At 41.2% G+C, this 19,954-nt stretch overlaps 1 protein-coding gene and 1 long non-coding RNA gene across 16 annotated transcripts in view; one reads left to right on the forward strand and one right to left on the reverse strand.

Moving 5' to 3' along the window:
• Positions 1-13,743, forward strand: part of SPATA6L (spermatogenesis associated 6 like) — a 65,133-nt gene extending 51,390 nt beyond the window's left edge. For 12 of the 15 annotated variants that reach the window (XM_021064067.1, XM_021064045.1, XM_021064059.1 and 9 more), the window contains 5 exons: positions 14-48; positions 788-984; positions 5,907-6,000; positions 7,258-7,360; positions 11,603-13,743. In XM_021064067.1, coding sequence (XP_020919726.1) covers positions 14-48; positions 788-984; positions 5,907-6,000; positions 7,258-7,347 — 416 coding nt within the window. In that variant the 3' untranslated portion in view covers positions 7,348-7,360; positions 11,603-13,743. Of the gene's footprint in view, positions 1-13; positions 49-787; positions 985-5,906; positions 6,001-7,257; positions 7,364-11,602 lie in introns of those variants that run through there. The other 3 variants (XM_021064069.1, XM_021064074.1, XR_002336112.1) reach the window with 2 other exon arrangements.
• Positions 13,329-18,097, reverse strand: LOC110255582. Its single transcript, XR_002336126.1, has 2 exons — positions 14,734-18,097; positions 13,329-14,613 (listed from the first exon to the last, which is right to left on the reverse strand). It is a non-coding gene; the product is annotated as an uncharacterized LOC110255582 (long non-coding RNA).

The raw sequence follows: 19,954 nt of genomic DNA on the forward strand, positions 1-19,954 counted from the left end.
CTCTTTCTTCTAGCTTCTTCTCTTGACAGCCTTGCAGCTAACGTAAAGGTAACTTTAGAAGTAGCATTTGTGAAATGACTTATTTCCAGCTATCTAATGTCAATTATTGTGCTTTCTGCCATGAGTGGTGGAAAATATATTTCTAGCCATTGCGGCTTATGGAATTGCTAGAGTTTAAGTTGAGTTTCTTTGTTTTAACTTGTTTTGTTCCCCTCACATAAATTCTTTTCATCTGTGCAATGAATCACCAGTGAGGATGTATGTAGGCCAAATACCTACTTTATTAGTAAGGATTTTTGTTGCTTTTTCTCTAATTGAATACTTTTATAAAGAAGTGGTAAATCATTTGTTCCTGAAGTTTGATTGGTTTGTTCAGGTGATGGTGCAAACTTCTGCATTACAACATGAGAATAGATATGTGCAAAGAAAATAGAATGTATTGTGCTTTCTTTGCCATAGAATTTAAATATTTTGTTTAAAAATTTATATCTTTTGCAAACTCAATAATCCTCAATCCTCACAAATTAAAGTTCAGAGCATCAGTTTATTTTGGCTTGTTAATATACACCAGATGTACAGAATTTTGGTTCTTTCCTTGACCTTGACTTCTGAGCATTTTGTCTTTAGTCTTTTCTACTCCCCTTCCTTTATTTGCAGGAGAACCCCAGGGTGGGTATTCTATCATCTTGCCCCCAGTTCTCTTCCTTGTCCCATCCTACCCCCAGCTCTAAATTATGCAAACAAAACCAAAAACTGAAACTAAAGATTAATGCACATTGTCACTCAGGTTGTCAAAGAGCCAGATGAACGAATTGTTTTAAGGAGTGAATCACCATCATCTTTAGATTCAAGTAAATTTGGAAAGCCCTTGCCCAGTTACAGTAACCAAGGGGATGCCGATTTCCACTGGGAGACTTCACTTGCCACTTCCCAGCACTCCAGATCTCCCAGACCTCTTCTGGATCAGCCCCTTCTCCAAGAAAGGTCAGCAGCAAGCACCTATGTCTTTGCTTGAAGAGTGCCTTGTGGTCTGGCTGGAGTAAGGTCAGGTCACTTCATCAGTTTGCTTCCTTAGGAATATTCAGCTGGGGACACCTTGATAGGAAATACTACTGTTCCTTGAAAAATAATCCCAAAAGTAGGAATTGAGACTTTTCTCTTACCTCTGGAAAGCATATCTCAGAATGTTTGTTGAAAATGGGATAGGCAGCTAATTTGGCACAGATACTATTTTTTATCCATTATTATCTGTCATAAATTTTAAAACAGTCTTTTGATTTCACCAGTATAAAAGAGCTCACTATCAAAATTTTGGAAATTACAGAAAAATAAAAAGGAGTGGAAAAAATCACCCATAGTCTTGCCACCCAGAGATACACATTATTTTTTTATTTTTTTCAATGATTTTTATTTTTTCCATTGTAGTTGATTTAGTGTTCTATCAATTTCTACTGTAGAGCAAAGTGACCCAGTCATATATATATATATATACGTATATATACATATATACATATATATATATACACGTGTATATATATATACGTGTATATATATATATATATATATATTCTTTTTCTCACATTATCCTCCACCATGCTCCACCACAAGTGACTGGATATAGTTCCCTGTGCTATACAGCAGCATCTCATTGCTTATCCACTCCAAATGCAATAGTTTGCATCCATTAACTCCAGACTCCCTCCCACTCCCCCTTGGCAACCACAGGTCTGTCCTCCAAGTCCGTGAGTTTCTTTTCTGTGGAAAGGTTCATTTGTGGCATATATTAGATCCCAGATATAAGTGATATCATGGGGTTTTTGTCTTTCTCTTTCTAACTCACTTCACTTAGTATGAGTCTCTAGTTCCATCCATGTTGCTGCAAATGGCATTATTTTGCTCTTTTTATGGCTGAGTAGTATTCCATTGTATATGTATACCATGTCTTCTTAATCCATTCATCTGTTAGTGGACATTTAGGTTGTTTTCATGTCTTGGCTATAATAAATAGTGCTGCAATGAACATACAGGTGCATGTATCTTTTTCAAGGAAAGTTTTATCCGGATATATGCCCAAGAGTGGAATTGCTGGATTATAACGGTAGTTCTATATTTTGTTTTCTGAGGTACCTCCATACTGTTTTCCATAGTAGTTGTACCAATTTACATTCCCACCAACAGTGTAGGAAGGTTCTCTTTTCTCCCTACCCTCTCCAGCATTTGTTATTTGTTTACTTGTTAATGATGGCCATTCTGACAAGTGTGAGGTATGAGGTGGTACCTCATAGTAGTTTTGATTTGCATTTCTCTAATAATAAGTGATGTTGAACTTTTTTTTATGTGCTTCTTGGCCATCTGTATATCTTTTTTGGAGAAATATCTATTCGGGTCTTTTGCCCATTTTTCCATTGGGTTTTTTATTTTTTGCTGTTGTGTTGAATAAGTTGTTTGCATATTCTAGAAATTAAGCCCTTGTCAGTTGCATCTTTTGAAACTATTTTCTCCCATTCCATAGGTTGTCTTTTTGGAGATAAACATTATTAATGTATGGATATATTTTCTTTCTCTTTTATATGGTTTGTTGGCTGGTTTATATTATTGCCCCCCACCCCCCACAAACCCCAAGACACTTAGATGCTTTAACTCCAAAGGAGTAGCACCAAAGATAATATTTTTAAGATAGTTGTTTTGAATGAAGGATAGTCTGGTTTTCTCTGCATTGGTAATGATGAGAATAAGAGGAGAAATCTCAATATCAAATCACACAATTGCTCACAAAGGGATTTGTAGTAAATATACCAGAATAAAAGTGGTGCTGAAATTTTAATAGGAATTCTGTTAAGTTTGAGGTAGACTAAGAAAGTGACAATTTGGAGTTCCCTGGTGGCCTAGTGGTTAAGGATTTGGCCTTGTCATTGCTGTGGCTTGGGTTCATATATATTGTTACATGGTTTATGCATTCATCAAACAGTTTTTCCTAAGTATCTTTATGCAGCAGGATAAACTCTGGGTCACTAAAGAATTGCTTCATATCGACTTGTATTGAATCAGAATCCTTGGGATTAGAACTGGGTATGTGGAGGGGAGTGTAGAATCACTGTGGTTAAAAGAGTGCTTTGTCACTTATACCTCAGTTAAAAAAAAGACACATTAACAATCAGTTACCAATTCATGGACTTCGTAGACGTTCAATAAATATTTGCTGACGCAAGGGGGGAAAAGTGCTTCAGGAGGTAAACACGATTAATAGTCAATCTGCTAGACCCAGAGTAGAAAGGCTAACATTTAAAACATTTCTACTGATCTATGAGAACTTGCAGCCTAGCAGAGGATGTAAAAAAAAAAAAAAAAAAAAAAATTTACACCGACAGCTTTCTACAAGGCAGAACTTTGAGAACAGTACAGACCAAATGCTCTCAGAGTGTAAAGGAGAAGGAGGGTACTCTAGAATGTTTCATGGAGGAGGTGGCATTTTCATGTGGGTCTGGAGGGAGGGGGGATTGGATTGTGATAGGGTTAATGCAGGGGAGGGATGGGAGGTGGGAAGGCAAAGGGTGCTGTCAGCTTCTAGAAATTAGAACAGCCTTGGGGAAATAGTGGCGGCCAAGGCTGAGAGTCTGAGAGAGCTTGTGGAAACCAAGCTAAGGAATTTAGGCTCAGTTGGAAAGCAGTGGGAAGCTTTTGCAAGTTCAGTCACAGGAATTTGCACAGTTGATGGTAGAATGATGACTCTGGCTGCAGATCAGAGATTTAATCACTTATCTATGATGGGTCAGCAAATTCTATGTGCCCAAAGTCACTCTAAACTGATAAGTTTGGAAATAATTGGACTGTGAATTTGTAAATAAGGCAATGATCAGTGACAAAGAATAACATGTACACACAAAGACCATCTGGTTTGCCCAAGACCGTCCTAGATAGTTGGTCACCTTAACCTCCAGGGAAGTGGCACCAAAGATAATATTGTTAGGGCAACTGTTCTGAATGAAGGATATCCCTTTCTATCCTTGAGGAAGAATCTATTTCCCATTGATCTCAGTGTGATCACCGAGGTAGGCCCTGGAACTCTAGATATTACTATTACTGAACCAGATTCGTTTGCTCTATGCACAGCAAGCCAAATGCTGAGATGCTGAGGTCTGTGGCAGAGAAAGAGTTTATTCACAAGACAGCCAAGTGAGACAGGACAAGTCTCAGATCGACCTCCCCAAAGGCAAGAGGCTTGAGATATTTATGGGGTAAAGAAGCAGGGCTGTCTTAGGCATGGGGAAAGGTGATTGGAGGTAGGGAAAAAGTGAAGTAATCTGTTCTTTGCACAGGTATATACAGGTTACATGCTTCTTTGTAGGAGGCATGTTCAAACATGGAGTTATTTAGCATGATCTGAGGGTAGAGTTTTTGATCTTCTGTGTTAAAAAATTATTTATTGGACACCTATGCAGACCCAGTGTTAGGGTCAGTGGTCCCAGCCAGTCTTAGCCACCTTAAACTGGACAGGAGCCAACTCCCAAGTTCTTGGAAACAAGCTCCCATTACTATAGTGACCTTGTCTCTTATCTATAGGGGTGATTAAAGTGTCGAGATATATTGCACTAGGCTGTGTGAAGCTTGGAAGATACACAATTAAAGAAGGGAAAAACCCAAAAATTTAAAAAGTAAAGCAAGCTTAATCAGTAAACACAGTTTGCAAGCAGAGGGGTTTTTAACAAGCTATTTCCTTATCTTCTGTAAGACAAGCTCAAGGATTTCTGGTAGTCACCAGCTTCTGCTCCTCCATATGATGGGTGAATGGACTCCAAGAGCATAAAATAAGGAAGCCTATTTTGTTTATTACTCTACAGGAGGGTGCTCAAGAAGGACTGTCCTAAAAAATCAATAACTGAACCGAACTCTGAAGGGTGAATAGGAGTTCACACGAGTAGGGATGGGGTTTAGGGTGGCAGCATTCTAGGCTGAGAGAGCAGTGCTGGGAAATGTGCGTGGAAGGGAGAAAATTCTTCATATTTGCGGAATTGAAAAACACTGTAAGACCTGTGGTTAAGTTTGGGTCTAGGTGGCCTAAAGTAAGTGAGATCTAAAATCCTCATGGTGGAAAACAGTTGGGATTAAATTTTGTATTAAGGAGTTCCCATTGTGGCTCAATGGTAACGAACCAGACTAGTATCCACGAAGACACAGGTTCGATCCCTGCCACGCTCAGTGCATTAAGGATCCATTGTTGCCGTGACCTGCAGTGTAGGTTGCAGACACAACTTGGATCTGGCATTGCTGTGACTGTGGCATAGGCCAGCAGTTGCAGCTCTGATTCAACCCCTACCTTGGGAACTTTTATATGCCACACTTGTGGCTCTTTAAAAAAGCAAAAAAAAAAAAAAAAAAAAAAAATTGTATTAAAAATTTGCGGGGAGTTCCCATCGTGGGAACTAGTATCCATGAGGATGCAAGTTTGATCCCTGGCCTTGCTCAGTGGGTTAAGGATCCATTGTTGCCACAGCTGTGGCTTAGGTTGTAGCTGTCGCTGAGATCTGATCCCTGGCCTTGGAACTGCATATGCTATGAGGTGGCTCAAAAGGAAAAAAAAAATTTTGTTTTTTGGATTAAATTTTTGAATGTTAAAGCAAAATTTGCTCTTTAGAGAACTATTTAAAAATACAGAGTAAAGTACCAACAAGAAAAGAATCAAACACTCAGATGCAGAGCATTTTTAGCATCTTCATTGTTTTTATTTCCAATGTTTTTCCTATGCATAGGTTTAATAAAGACATTGAAATCATCCTATGTACACTATTTTGCATGTTGTTGCTTTTTTCTCACTATTAAGTTATAAATATCAACCCTTACTGTTATGTACTCTAAGTATCCTTTTTATCAGCTTCATAATACTTCACCCTGTTTACTCTGTTGAGCAGGTTCCACCCTGGGTCCCTGTCCACAGGGAAGAAGATCCATGAAAGGGTTTGCAGCCTTTTGACATCGCACAGAGCTCAGCAACACCTGAGCAAGGTCAGAGCTTCTGATGAAATTAGATCTCTGCTGACGAAGTAATATAGGAACTGGGTCTTAAGGTCTAGTGGAGGAGGCAGACATTAATCAAGTAACCACAAAAATAAATGTAAAATTGTGCCACTCATCAAGGCAGGTACATGGTATCCTGAGAGTATATGAAAGGGAGTATTTGACTTAGTTGGCAGTCAGGTCAGGAAGGAGGAGATAATGGAGTTTCAATATGAGCGATGAGTAGCAGCTACTTCAGAGCAGAGAGTGGAGCTAGCAAAGTTCTTTCAGCAGGAGGGAGCATGGTCCTTTCAAAGCACTTAGGAAAGAGCGTCTGATCGGCTCAAAGATCATTCCCTTCCTCTCTGGACAGGAATCCCAGTCCAGGGAAGAATCTAGGGAAGTGTGTGGTCTGTGTGAGCTCTGAACATGGAAGAAAGTTTTCCATAAAGTTAATAAGGTTTTTAAAAATTATAGTTGATTTACAGTGTTGTGTCTACTTCTGCTGTACAGAAAAGTGACCCAGTCATACTGATGTGTTTTGACTGTTTGACTTTTATGGGGGCGAGGGGAGTGTTTCTGACCCATAGAAACACATACCCAGTACTTTGTCTACCGAAGATGTGCAGCTGTTAGCTGTGACCTATCAGCAGTTCAAAATAATTCAAATGGAAGGTTAACAGTGACCCCTCGTGGTTGGATTTCACCATGCTTTGTAGTTGAATTGGTCATCGTGACTTTTAAATGCTGGCATATCTTAGATTTGTAGGATCATACTTAAAAACGAATATTGATTACTCTCGTCACCAGGATGGTGAATTACCTTATTGCCACTCTGCAAAGTCATTTGCTTTACTTTGTTAATTCTCAATCGTTTCAGTAAGGGAATCCCTGTAAAATGTAAAAAGAAAGGAAGGGAGGGAGGAGGAAGGGAGAGTGGGAGTGAGGAAGAGAGAGGAAAGAAAGAAGAAAGGAAGAGAGAGGAAAGAAAGAAGAAAGGAAGAGAGAGGAAAGAAAGAAGAAAGGAAGAGAGAGGAAAGAAAGAAAGAAAGGGAGAGAAAAAGAAGGAAGGGAAGGAAGGAAGGAACGAAAGAGGGAGGAAAAAAAGAAATAGTATCTACCTACACACATGTATCATGAACAGAATACATATGGTGTATATGGGATTCATAGGCCTTTAAAATGCAAAACTACACATCTGGATATCATTGGTCTAGATTATATTATGAGTAATCTGATTGCTGGATTTGTTTTTGTTGTACCTAGGAAGACTCCATCTCTGAAGTAAATTATATCCTTGAAAGACCAAGCTACCCTCTGAAGAAATACCCAGTGCATGAGCAGAGATTTTTTTAAGCTGCTGTCCTACGTAAGTAAGCAGCTTAAATGCCTTTTCTTGATTTGTTAAAATAATTTCAGTTTCCATCTGTCAATATGAAGTAACTAGAAGATGTGGTGGACAGAATTTGAGGAGGAGATAAGAACCACATTCTTCCTTCACACGATATAATATTGGTCTGCCAGCAATCTTGCCTCCTCTTATACCCTTCTCTCTCTCTCTCCCCTTACATAATGGCCCCTCTTTCAGCTCCTCGAACACAAGTTCTTTCCTGCTCTGGGGCCTCTGCATGTGCTTTCTGCCTGGAATACTTTTTCTTGATCCTGTTTGGATCTCTTCTGTTTATCCTCAGGTCTCATGACTTTCCATGGCATTCCCTCCTTCTCTGAGGTACATACACCTTTTAGCACCCTGTATTTTTCTTTTGTAAAGTATGACACAGCTTGTTATATTTTTATGTGGGTCAGTTGTTTAAAAATCTGTCCCTTCTACTTGATCAAAAACGTTCCCGAGGTCAGGGCCTCTGTTGTCCTGCTCACTATTTTACAGCCAGCATTACAATGGGATCCCATTTAACCTAGGTGAACTAAACCACGTACCCTAAACAAGAACCTAACTGCCCCCCCCCACTGTCCTGTCACCACCCTTGCATCAGATGACCTTCCACTGTGGTTGGTGCTCAGTAAATATTTTTTGAGTGACTGTTGAATGAGGTGATGAGGCAACTCTCAAATTCAGATATGTGGTAAGAAGTTGGTCACACTGTGGGCTGTCCTCATTTCTCAGGTTTTCTCTTCTTTCCGATCCTACCCAGGCACAAGATAAGAATAGCTCTTCCTTGTTAACTGCTTCCTGAGTGCCAGGAACTAGCCCAAATACTTCACTTGTATTAAATGAGTTAATATTTAATTATCACAACAACCCTACGAACTATGAAGTAGGTCCTATCATGGGTTCCATTTTACAGATAAGGAGAGGTTAGGTACCTTGCTCAAGGTAACATGGTCACTGAACCCAGGTAATCTGGCTTCAGTGACCATGCTTTTAACCATTACATTCCACTGTTCCATACACCTAGAGTATGTACTAGAACCCTGAGGAGAAAGGCCTCTGCGCCCTTTGGAACCCGAGCAGAGCTCATGGATGTTGCTCTTGAATATCCCGCATGAAAGTCCTGTAGTGTTGTATCATGTAGTCCCTCATTCTAGCAACACTGAAATAATTACAGCTCTTTTTAAACAATAAGGGAGTGTGCCACAAGTCACCTTGTCCAGGGATGCCCAGGATTCCCTGCCTTCAGCCAAAGGAATGTGGAGGACAGCTCAGTAATTTCCCATTTTGTAGGCTTCTACCTTAGAACGTTCTGCTTGGTAGATTAAAGGATGATTCTGGGCCACCTAATCGCTGGTCGCCAAAATAGTCATCTGGGCATTTATTAGGTGGTTGTACAGAACACAGCCCACATAATTACCACCTGGGGAACATGACCCACATGATTACCAAATGCCAAATTGTGTTAACTTTCAACATGGCTAACATCAAGTTACATAAAGCCCTGAACCAGCTGATATGTGGGTTGTGATGTAAGGGGTTAGAGAGAAGGTAAGAAAAAAAATTAGTAAATTCTATCTTAGGAAATAGGTTTCCTTTATAACATGAGTTCCCACCCAGTGGTTTGGAATATGTTCATATGCCTTCGCTGAAAGCTCTCCATACCATCTCTTCCAGACCCCATTTGAGTCATGGATTCCTGGTGAGGCTGGGTTCTGAAGGACTGTGTTAGTGAAAGTTTTCATGGTGTAAAGAACCCAGGTGACTTTGGCTCATGTTAAGCAAACGGGGCATTGGATAGAAAGATGTTGAGTTCTTGGTGAATTTAGGGAAGATCCAAACAAGCAGGGTCTAGCAGCTAATAGGGGACAACTAGAGTCACCCCTGTGCACTGAGAAGACAGCCCTGGAGAGGAGCATTTGGGAGAAGACCCAGCAGGTTTCTACTCCTTGTCCCTATCTCCTGGCTGCTTGGACTAGAAACAGTGAATCCAATTGTGTGACTAGGGAGTGTGTGGAAGGTGTTGGAATACATTTATTTCTCTTTATTCAGGATGGTTTGGGCCTTGGTACTTTGGGTATAAAATAGATTATCCTTTGTATATTTTAAGATGGTGAATTTTATGTTATGTGAATTTTACCAAAACAAAACTCCCATGAACCCCCCCCCCCAAAAAAAAACAGATTATCCTTAGTTCTCCTGGGGGTCATTATTGTCTGTGTCATGGTTCTTACTGAGAGCTGACTGTCTAAGTCTGGTGTGTGTTCACTGATATTCCACTTTCAAGGTTGGGCTCCCTTTGCCTCCTCTGTGAAACCTGCTGGTCACTCAGGCAGCCTCAAGCCCTCTGCTCCTCCACATGCCTCCATTGAGGATGTCATTCCTTCAGCCTTGGATTATAGTTGGTTTTTCTTAAGAAAACTCTCCCAAGAAGGGGGCAGAGGATGGGAGGGAAGTCTCTGTGAAGGGAGGGGAGACTGACCAGATGGCACCAGCTCTGGGCCACAAGTGTTCCATCCCTCTGAGCAGCTTCTGTGATCCCAGAGGCTACCACCATGGCCGGCCTGCTCATCCACATGTAATGCTCCCAACTTGGAGCAGGGCAAGGAGCCCAGGCCCAGACATCCTCAGACAAGAATTGTAGCATAGAAACTTTTTGAAAATTAAAGAATATCAAAAAGGAAATAAACCAAGAAAAGAAAAGAAAATTAAAATGTTGCTTTTGTTACCAGCCAGGGTTTTTGGCCTCCCTTAATCAATAAAAGTTGGTAAGAGGCCGGGTAAGAAATTCAGGCTAAGGCTTTATTGGCAGCTCCCTGCTACAGCAGGAAGAAGTGAAAAAAAGTCACATTTTTCCCTTGCTTGCTCACTCCCAGGGGAGGGTGAGCTAGTTCCTTATATAGGGTGGGGTTAGGGTGGGTCTAGGGGTTGGGTTGGGGGGTGGCTTAGGTGGTTTGCACCCCTTTGGTGGTGTTTTGTATAAGGGGTTATGCAGAGTATCCTGCTGTTACTCCAGATACCCAGTTTTTGCTCTGGCTCTTTAGAAGTGGCAGTTGGGTCTTTGGTCTTTTTGTATCTTGTTGTCTATAATTTGCCCCAATTGTGCATGCACATAGTTATTTTTTAGTCCGTTATAGTTTCTTTGTATTTTACTGCTTTAGGAGACATTTGTCCAGGTGCAGGCATTATAGCAAAGGGTCCCATGACCCAGGTTCCAGCCTGTCTCAGTTTCTGATTGTCATAGCTCATTAAGGCTCTACCTCCCAAGGTAGTGCCTGGTGTGGCTTCCAACCTACCCCTCTCTGCTGGACAGGCAAAAACAATTTTACTTTTCCTACAGGGGCCCCTTCATCTCTGTTAGAACCAAAGCAAAAGGCAAACCAGCCTAGAGATGCCAAGCTCCAACCTTGGGGGCCCTCCCTTTTCTGATTTGGTCACCACCTTCTAAGGGATTTGTCATTTGGTGGCTGGGGGGATCAACACAATGGGTAACGACACACCTCCCTTCATCCTAGGAGCTCCTGGTCCTGTCAAAGACTGACAGACTACACAGGCAGTGATTGTGCAACGAAATCACAAGGCAGATTTCTGGGTCAGAAATTTTCAGTGAGCATTATAAACACCTGGAGAGCTTTGAAAAACACTGTGCCTGGGTCTCACTCTAGACCAAATCATTGGAATCTCTGCAGGTGGTACCTGGCTTTGATATTTCTGTAAAGGTTCTGCAGGAGATACTGATGCCTCTTTAGGACTGAGAATCTCCACAGTAGTCTGCAAGTACCTTGAGGATGGGGGACTCAGGACACCCCGACATCCTATATTGACCCCCTTCATGCTCAAAAATAATTTCTCCTTGTAATAGAAATGATTTGGGCATGTTTAACAGTTCAGCTCACTAACACCTAGTAGTTTCCACACGTTTATTATGTGCTAAGGACTGTACTAATTCCTTAGAATAATACTAAGAGGTAGATACTCTGCTTGTCATCATCCTGATATTATACAAAGAAGCCAGGTAACTTACTCAAGGTCACACAAGTGTTTGTCTTGCTTACCTAGTGTTGCCTTATTCTGCACTGGGAATGTAGAGGTGGTCCCAAGGAAGAGCTACATGCCAAGCCTAGGATAGAGCGAAATCACCTTCTTCTCTTTGGTTGGGTTGATTGATTGCCTTTTTCTCAGTATCACATGTAGTGTGTGAAATTTCTTCAAATTTCATAGGGGAAATGGAATGAAAACTGGAGGAGCATCATGAACTCACTCATCGAGTCAACAACAATTTTTGTTCTGTATATCGAATCACCAGTGTCTGTCTCCCTTTAAATCAAACCTGTACCCAGTCTTTTGTCCCCAGGTAAGAGTCAGTGATTAAAGTGTTTGCTGTTTGGGGCTCATATTTTCTTGTTAAGCTGGGAAATTTGTGTTTTAGTTTATTTGTATGTTTGTTTGGGGCTTGAAATAAAAATAACAATAGTTGGGTGGCAGGTCCTTTTTCATTTGGAAAGCATGTCTTAGAATTCTGATGAAAACGTCAAGAAGCCTTTTAAGGTGTTCAGGTGTTTCAGGTGATTTTTGGCAGTGAGTGTGTTCTTGAAAAGTTCTTTTTTTCCCTCTTTCCTCTTTCTTTCCTCCTTCTCTCTCTCCCTCACCACTCCCCCACCTCTATTTCCTTCCCTTCCCTTTCTTCTTAACATTTTCCATGAACTTGAGGAAGTTGTTATTTAGAGGAATAACCTGAGGTATCTTCTAGAAAAAGACTGTCATCCTTATTTTCCATTTTTGGTAAATCTGTTTGTGTGTGTGTGTGTGTGTGTGTGTGTGTGTGTGTGTGTGGTTGTTTGTTTGCTTTTTAGCAGTAGGCTTGATTTACATGAAATGCCCTGAAAACCTAGGAAGGGAATGTTACTTCTGGAGAATTCAGATCTTGTTTTAAGGGTTTACAAATGTCTGTGATCTGTTTGTAGGAGGAGGCTGACTTCTTTGGACTGTAGTTTAAACTACTCCTTCTGTCACCACCCCTCCTTTCCCTCCAGCACTTCTTAATACATTTATATGAGGAACAAAACCTTCAAATATTTCTCTGAAAGAACTATGCTAAGTTTGGCAGATACGGCTGCCAAAATTACTTAGAAGACCTTTATGAAATGCTTACTCAGGTTGAGGAACAAGAAGAAGATGGGGATGGGTTGAAGTGGACATTTGTCTTCATGGCTAGAGCCCCAGAAAAGAGGGGGCCTGAAAAAGGAAACCTTTGTCTTTCCTTCACATTATAATCTGAGCACTTTCCTCCTACCATCCCCAAACTCTTCACTTTTCACAAGATTCACTGAGAATCAAGTTTTCTCACAGAAGACTGGTTCATTAGGTGAATTAGGAAAACTAAATTAAAAATTAAAGGAGAAAAAATTCCAAAAGTAAAAATAAAACATTTATCCCCTTCTCAGAATTTCAGCCCAATAAAGGTATATAGCACAACAAGCATTCTACTTTTGAAAAACAGACAATATGCTTAAATGATACCTGTGTATATGTTCTCAGTGTGTTTGCAACTATAGTTGTCAATTTGTTATTTTGATGTCTAAGTAGTCTTCAATAAATGAAAAATACTGTTATGGCATTAAGACTATGGTACAGGAGTTCCCGTTGTGGCTCAGTGGAAACGAATCTGACTAGTATCTATGAGGACACAGGTTCAATCCCTGGCCATGATCAGTGGGTTAAGGATCCAGCATTGCTATGAGCTGTGGTGTAGGTTGCGGACAAGGCTCAGATCTGGTGTTGCTGTGGCTGTGGTGTAGGCCGGCGGCTGCAGCTCCAATTAGACCCCTAGCCTGGGAACCTCATTATGCCACCAGTGCAGCCCTAAAAAAAAGACAAAAAAAAAAAAGACTATGGTACAATTCTCAGAAAAGGGCCACTTGGGAAGAAGGATATGAGCAGCTGAAGGAGGTCAGCTCTGATGAATTAGTATCTTCTGTCAGTTATTGTTCACATACACATTGTGATACTCACTGTTCAGTGTTTTTAATAGTTTGAGCATAACTTCTTAATTCAGATTAGGGATAAGATCTTAAATGCTCATTTTTATTTAAAAATTTTTTTTCACTTCACAAATCAATCTGTCTTTTGTTCACTTTCTGATCTGATAACTCTATTATTTAAGTTATTCTTACTATACCTTTTTATTTCTCAAGGAGTTATTTTGGTTTTGAGGAATTATGTTGGGGCCAGAACTGCAGCAGGACTGTGCTTTTGGAGTATATAGTAACATATATAATTTTGTGATGTATTGAGTCTCAGATTACGTTGGGAAGATCTATGTCATTAAACGTTAATAAAAATTCCCACCTGTCTCGCTTCAATTTATTATTCCTTTCTTTGACTTTCACAGTTGCAGGTCTGTCAAAGCCTGGACAGCATTTTATCAGCATGTTTCACAGGGTTTGGGTTTACAGAGGCTCCTCGGGAAGCTCCTTCATGGAGTCTGGGCCCTCCAAGCAAAAGTCACCATACAAGGAAGTCATCATGTCCCTGTGGTCACCTGACTGGCCCAAAGTTAGCTGAAGCCTGTAGACCCTGAATTATAAATAAGATTTAAAAAAGTGTGGGTGTACATGATATGTTTAACATAAAAGAGGTTGGTCAGTTTTAAATGTATAACTGGAGAGGACTGATGGGATATATGTGCCTGTTCACGTAGCCCCCAAGTGCCTGGCTGCCCTTATTAATGGTCATGGCTGTGCTCAATTAGTTCCATTAAAGGAACCCCTTGACCTCTCTGAGGGAAGCCCAAGAAAACGACATGCCCTCTAATCCATTGTGACCCATAAACCTACTAGCACTGTTTAATGGGACTGCTGTCCTTCCCTGGATGGGGTCCCATCTCAGCCCTCCCTGGGGACCTGCAGGTCTTGGAGGGAACCCCCTCCTCTCTTCCCATGTACTGAGAACCTGGTGACACTGAGCAGAGCTGCAGACCTCGGCTCCTTGAGTCTGCTGCCCAGGCCCCTCCACCCGGGGTCTAGGAGCGGCCTTAGTTACTCTCTCCATCAAAGGAAAAAGCCAATGCTTGATTGTTCACCATCAAAACTAGGAAATTTAGCAAAAACAGGGTCATGCCTAGGACAAGTGCTTTTTCCCAGGTGCAAATGACTGGCTGGCTTGTTGGAGCTTCTTCAGTAGTCTGAAATTTCCCGTCGGGATTCTGTATCCTTAGAGATCCTGCAGTAACCCTGTAAGTACATATTTTTATATTGATAAAGATATATATATATATATATATATATGTATTTCCTTTTTCTCTTTATTTTAAAAGCACCCTGTAGCCCATATCAACCCTCCTCATTACTCACCATGAGAATCACCTGCTGGGGCTCATTTATTTGCTGTCTGCAGGCACCCTGGCTTTGCCTCTCCAACGCCAGGCAGGCAGGAGGGATACAGCATATGTTATGTCTGGGATACAGCGTATATATTGCTTTGTGTGTATGTAAGAGTCATCTCAACTCTGAGATGGCAGCACTGAGGGCCACCAAGCCTGCCCCAAAATGGTGTGGGGCCTTGGGGGCTCCTGGGCTGCTGAGATGCCAGGATTAGGATTTGCTAAAGAGGAGGAAGGAGGGAAGTTTCTGGCAAGGCAGAGAGTTCTAGATAAGGTAAGAGTTGAAACATGTGGGTCCCGGGCCTTTGGTTTGTGATTGGTTGCGGGTGCTCTTGTCACTGCATATCCTGCTTGGCCTAGGTGCAGGTACAAGGTGATTTCTTCTAGGTTCTTCCACAGAGGAAGTCAGAACAAGGGCACCTTTGAGGGGCTTGGGAGAACTATGGTCTAAAGGCTTCACCAACCAACTTTAGGAAACCTGGAATCCCAGGAGAGAAGTGGAATTAAAATTTTTTTCCTTCATCTGGCCCTCTCTCTCTCATTCTTTTATTCCTATATTGAGTGCCTCAGGTTGCCAGGTGCTTTATCAAGTCCTTCACGAGGGCGTTAGTAGGTCTTGTTAAGATTGAGGGCCTTGGAGTGAGAACACCTGGATTTGAATCCTGGTCTTATCATTTACTAGCTGAGTGATTTGGGCAGATAACCTTTTTTTTGTGCCTCAGCGTCCATCCATATGAAATGAAGGTAATAATAACGGCTACTTCATAGTGTTCTTGTAAGTAGATGAGTTAACGCATTTAAAGCACTTTATATCAGTGTCTGGCATAAAGAAGCACTCAGTAGGTGTTAGCTATTGTTATTCTCATCTTGCTTAATTATTGAGGAAAGCATTCCCCTCCCCCCCTTTTTTGGCCTTCCCTGTGACATGCAGAAGTTCCCTGGCCTGCTTCCAACCTATGCCACAGATGTAACTAGAGATACAGCAGTGACAATGTTGGATCATTAACCCACTGATCCATGGGGTAACTCCATACCCCCCACCCCTGCACTGAGGCTCAGAAAAACTAATGAGTGTCAGAGCCAATTTCCAAACCCTGCTCTGTCTTGTCTCCAGACCTTGTGCTCTTTCTACTACTTTCTGCCACCCTTTGGTTGTCGCCTGATTGTCCCTGAGACTGGTGCCTGCTGGATAATTCAACCTAAAGGGTTTGGAGAAAAAAAAATGAATTCAGAGTCCTTCAGTAGAGTGAAAGGACAGCTAAGGTCTCTCAACAGAAGCTGGAATGAGGTTAACCACTTCTTGTTTAGGCCAACAAGAGATGCCTTCTGCTCTCATTTCCTGTCATTGGACTATTCTGTTTGTAAATAGCATTTTTAGGAAGCCACTCCCCCCCTTCCCCACCCTAAAATAAATATCCCTGTTCCTTTTCCTCCAGGAACTGACACTCATTTAAACTGAGTATCTTGAACTAAGGAAAATATCACACTTATTTTAGTGGGATGACTTCCAGGAGCAGACTCTGTGTAATAGGTGTCACTGCTGGAAGTGCTGGATTCGTGGAGAGAACTGCTTGTCATGAAAGCTCATTTGTCATTGCATGAGGAAAGTTTAACAAGGTGAATGATGGCATCCTTTGTTCACTGGGTCATGCAGTCTCAGCCCTAATAATTAACTGATTCTGCAGCCTTGCATGCAAGCACTGTTTATATTTAGTGAGCCCCTATTATGCGCTGGGTATTGTACTGTGCCCTGTAGAGTATGGGACAAGTTATGCCAAGGAATATGAGATAGAACCTGTACCTTCCCAGAGTCTTTGGACTTAATCAGGCAAGGAGATATTTCAAGTGTGACCATCAAAAGGTGTTCAGACTCAAGCATCTTCATTATCAGGCAGCAATTGTAACTGCTGGAGGCAGTGGGGTTTGAAATAATGGTGAATGATGATGCCCGGGGTAAAATGGAGAGTGTAACTCATCCCCTCCACCTCCTGCAAAGGCATTCAGATTCTTCAAATTCAAATAAAAAAAAAAGGCTCCATGGCCAGATAAAGCTAGTATGAAGCTGAATCTTGCCCAAGGCCATCGGTTCTGTCTCTTATTTAATAGCATGAAATAATGGCATTGATTTACAGTGAAGCTTGTGGAACTCAGTTTTATAGTGTAGTAACCAAGTCTCATGTTGATTAACTTAATGACACTAGGCAATTTTGATTATGTAGTAAGATATTGTTACTTCTTTAGTTTCTATGAGGTAAGAAAGCATGGGGTCTTGGGGCTGAGGTTCAAGAATTTTTCACATTAAGGAATAGGAAGACCAGGTGGAGAAGAGTTTTGGGAGAAGTGAGAAAATTGGAGTCTAATGAAGGATGTTTGTATGGAGCACATATCCTCCAGGGATGTCTTCTGAAGTGTCTAAAATATTAGGCTTGGTATTTTAGACTTTGTGCTATAGACAGTAAGAAGCCATTAAAGTTTAGGGATGGAACAGCAGACCACTAATCTGATGATCTCGTTCAGGGTTTGGGAGTGGGTAGCACCTGGCTGAAGAGAGACTATAACAAAGCCACTGAAGACATCTAGAAAATAGGGTAATGAGAAAGGAGCTCATTAAATGCCGGGGGTGGGGAGAAGTCACCCACACCTTGTTTTAATGGTGCTTTAATGATGTGTGTAAAAGGAGAGGGAGCCTAGCTCCCTTATGTAAGAAACAGCAAAGTCATCTGGCCTGGGCTAAGTTGGAAAGTGAAGGAGAACTATTTAATCATGAGGAATGAAGTATTGATTGAGAGAATAATTAATCTGCAGATATGAGGACACAGTGTCTTTCATTTTGTAGATTCACATTCTTCCTGACATGAGGTGAGCTGAACCCAGGACAAAGAGATGAAAATAGAAGACCAAGTAAAACTTTTTGAGGAGAAAATATTTTTTATGGTGTCTTTTTGATGGTGGGGAGAGAATGGGGAAGACTCAATTCCTGGGGGTGGGGTGCAGCAAGTTGGGGTGCAGATGCTTAGAGGCAGTGGGGGTTGCTCTTGGAGTTAGTTGGTTTTTCCCTCTGAATCTTACTCCTCTGTGAAGTTCTCACTGTTGTAAATAGAATTTAGAGGATTATCAAAATACATATTTTATTCAAGAATTAAAGGGAAGAGAAAATGCAGGGATACATTATGTCCAGTTATTCATGTCTGAGTAGAGGCTGAGTTTGGACCACTCACTTTACAGAGGCAGCACTGTCATTCAGGGGCTCCTACCTGAAATCTTGCCAAAGCAGAGGGATTAGAAAGAGTGAATGGGAGTTTCCATTGTGGCTCAGCAGGTTAAGAACCCAACATAGTGTCCATGAAGATGCGGGTTTGATCCCTGGCCTCACTCAGTGGGTTAAGGATCTGGTTTTGCCGTGAGCTGTGGCATAGGTCAGCAGCTGCAGTTCCAATTCGAGCCCTAGCCTGGGAACTTCCCTTTGCTATGGGTCCAGCCCTAAAAAGGAAGGGAGGGAAGGAAGAAGAAAGGAGGGAAGGAAGGAAAAGTGAATGAATCTCTGTAGACCAACCTATAGCCTCAAACGTCTAGGGGGTCACAGAGGGAAGAAATTGCCATGTTCCCAAGTTGCAGCAGAAATAATGGGGATTTTGAAGACTCAATACCCAAATGAAGAAAGAGAGACTACAGAAGAAATGTATGAGGTTGATTTTGGCCAAGTTCAGGTTAAAAGGATGCTGGAAAGGCCGAAGGGAAAATGTCCAATAAAAGTTAGAAATGTGGATCTGAAGTTTGGCTCTTGTGAATAGTGCTGCACTGAACATGGGAATACAGACACCTCTTCGAGATAGTGATTTTGCTTCCTTTAGCTATATGCCCAGGAGCAGGATTGCTGGATCACGTGGTAGTTCTATTTTTTAATTTTCTTGAGGATTTTCCATACTGTTTTCTGTAATTGCTGCACCAGTTTACATTCCCACCAGCAGTGCACAAGGGCTCTCATTTCTCCATATCCTTGCCAGCATTTATTATCTTTTATCTTTTTTTTTGGCCTAGCTCTCAGAATTTGGAAGTTCCTGGGCTAGGGATCAAACCCTCGCAACCCAGTGACCCAAGCTGCAATGACAAAGCTGTATCCTTAACCCACTGTGCCACAAAGGAACTCCATTTTTTATCTTTTTCTAAATTTTTTTTTAATCTTTTTAGGGGCACATTCTCAGCATATTCCCAGGCTAGGGGTCAAATTGGAGCTTTAGCCACGGGGCTAGGCCACAGCCACAGCAATGGGGGATCCCAGCCACGTCTGTGACCTGCACCAGAGCTCCTGGCAATGCCTGATCCTTAACCCACTGAGTGAAGCCAGGGGTCAAACCTGCATCCTCATGGATACTATTCAGATTTGTTTCTGCTGAGCCATGATGGGAACTCCCATTTTTAATCTTTTTGATAGTAAACTTAGTAACAGACTTTAGGTGATACCTCACTGTGGTTTTGATTTTCATTTCCCTGATGATTAGTGATATTAAGCACCTTTTCATGTACCTCTTGGCCATTTGAATATTTTCTTTGGAAAAAAAAGGTCTATATAGGTCTTATGCCCATTTTTATTTTTAGCTGGGTTATTTGGCATGGGTGTGGGGGTTGTTAATTGAGTTATATGAGTTCCCTGAATATTTTGAATGTTAACCTCTTACACATAGATGGTTTGCAAATATTTTCTTCCATTCCATATGTTGCCTTTCATTTTGTTGATGGTTTCTTTTGCTATAGAAACTTTTTAGTTTGATGTAATCCCTCTTGTTTATTTTTGCTTTTGTTCCTTTTGCTTTTGATATCAAATCCAAAAAAATTGATTGCCAAGACCAGTCTCAAGGAGCTTTTCCTCCATGTTTTCTTTTAGGAGTTTCCAGGCTTTAATCCATTTTAGTTGATTTTTGTGTATAGTGTAAAATAGGGGTTCATTTTCATTCTTTTGGATGTGGATATCCTGTTTTTCAGCACCATTTATTGAGAAGATTATTTTTTCCCCAGTATATATATTCTTGGCTCCTTTGTTGAAAATTAGTTTACCATATATGCTTGGGTTTATTTGGGGGCTCCCTGTTTTGTTCCATTCATCTCTGTGTCTGTTTTTATGCCAATACCATATTCTTTCCAATGCCATAGTTCATAATATAGTTTGAAATCAAGAAGTGTAATGCCCCTAGCTC

The sequence above is a fragment of the Sus scrofa genome, chromosome 1, assembly GCF_000003025.6.
Source record: "Sus scrofa isolate TJ Tabasco breed Duroc chromosome 1, Sscrofa11.1, whole genome shotgun sequence".
In the NCBI taxonomy this organism is placed as follows: domain Eukaryota; kingdom Metazoa; phylum Chordata; class Mammalia; order Artiodactyla; family Suidae; genus Sus; species Sus scrofa.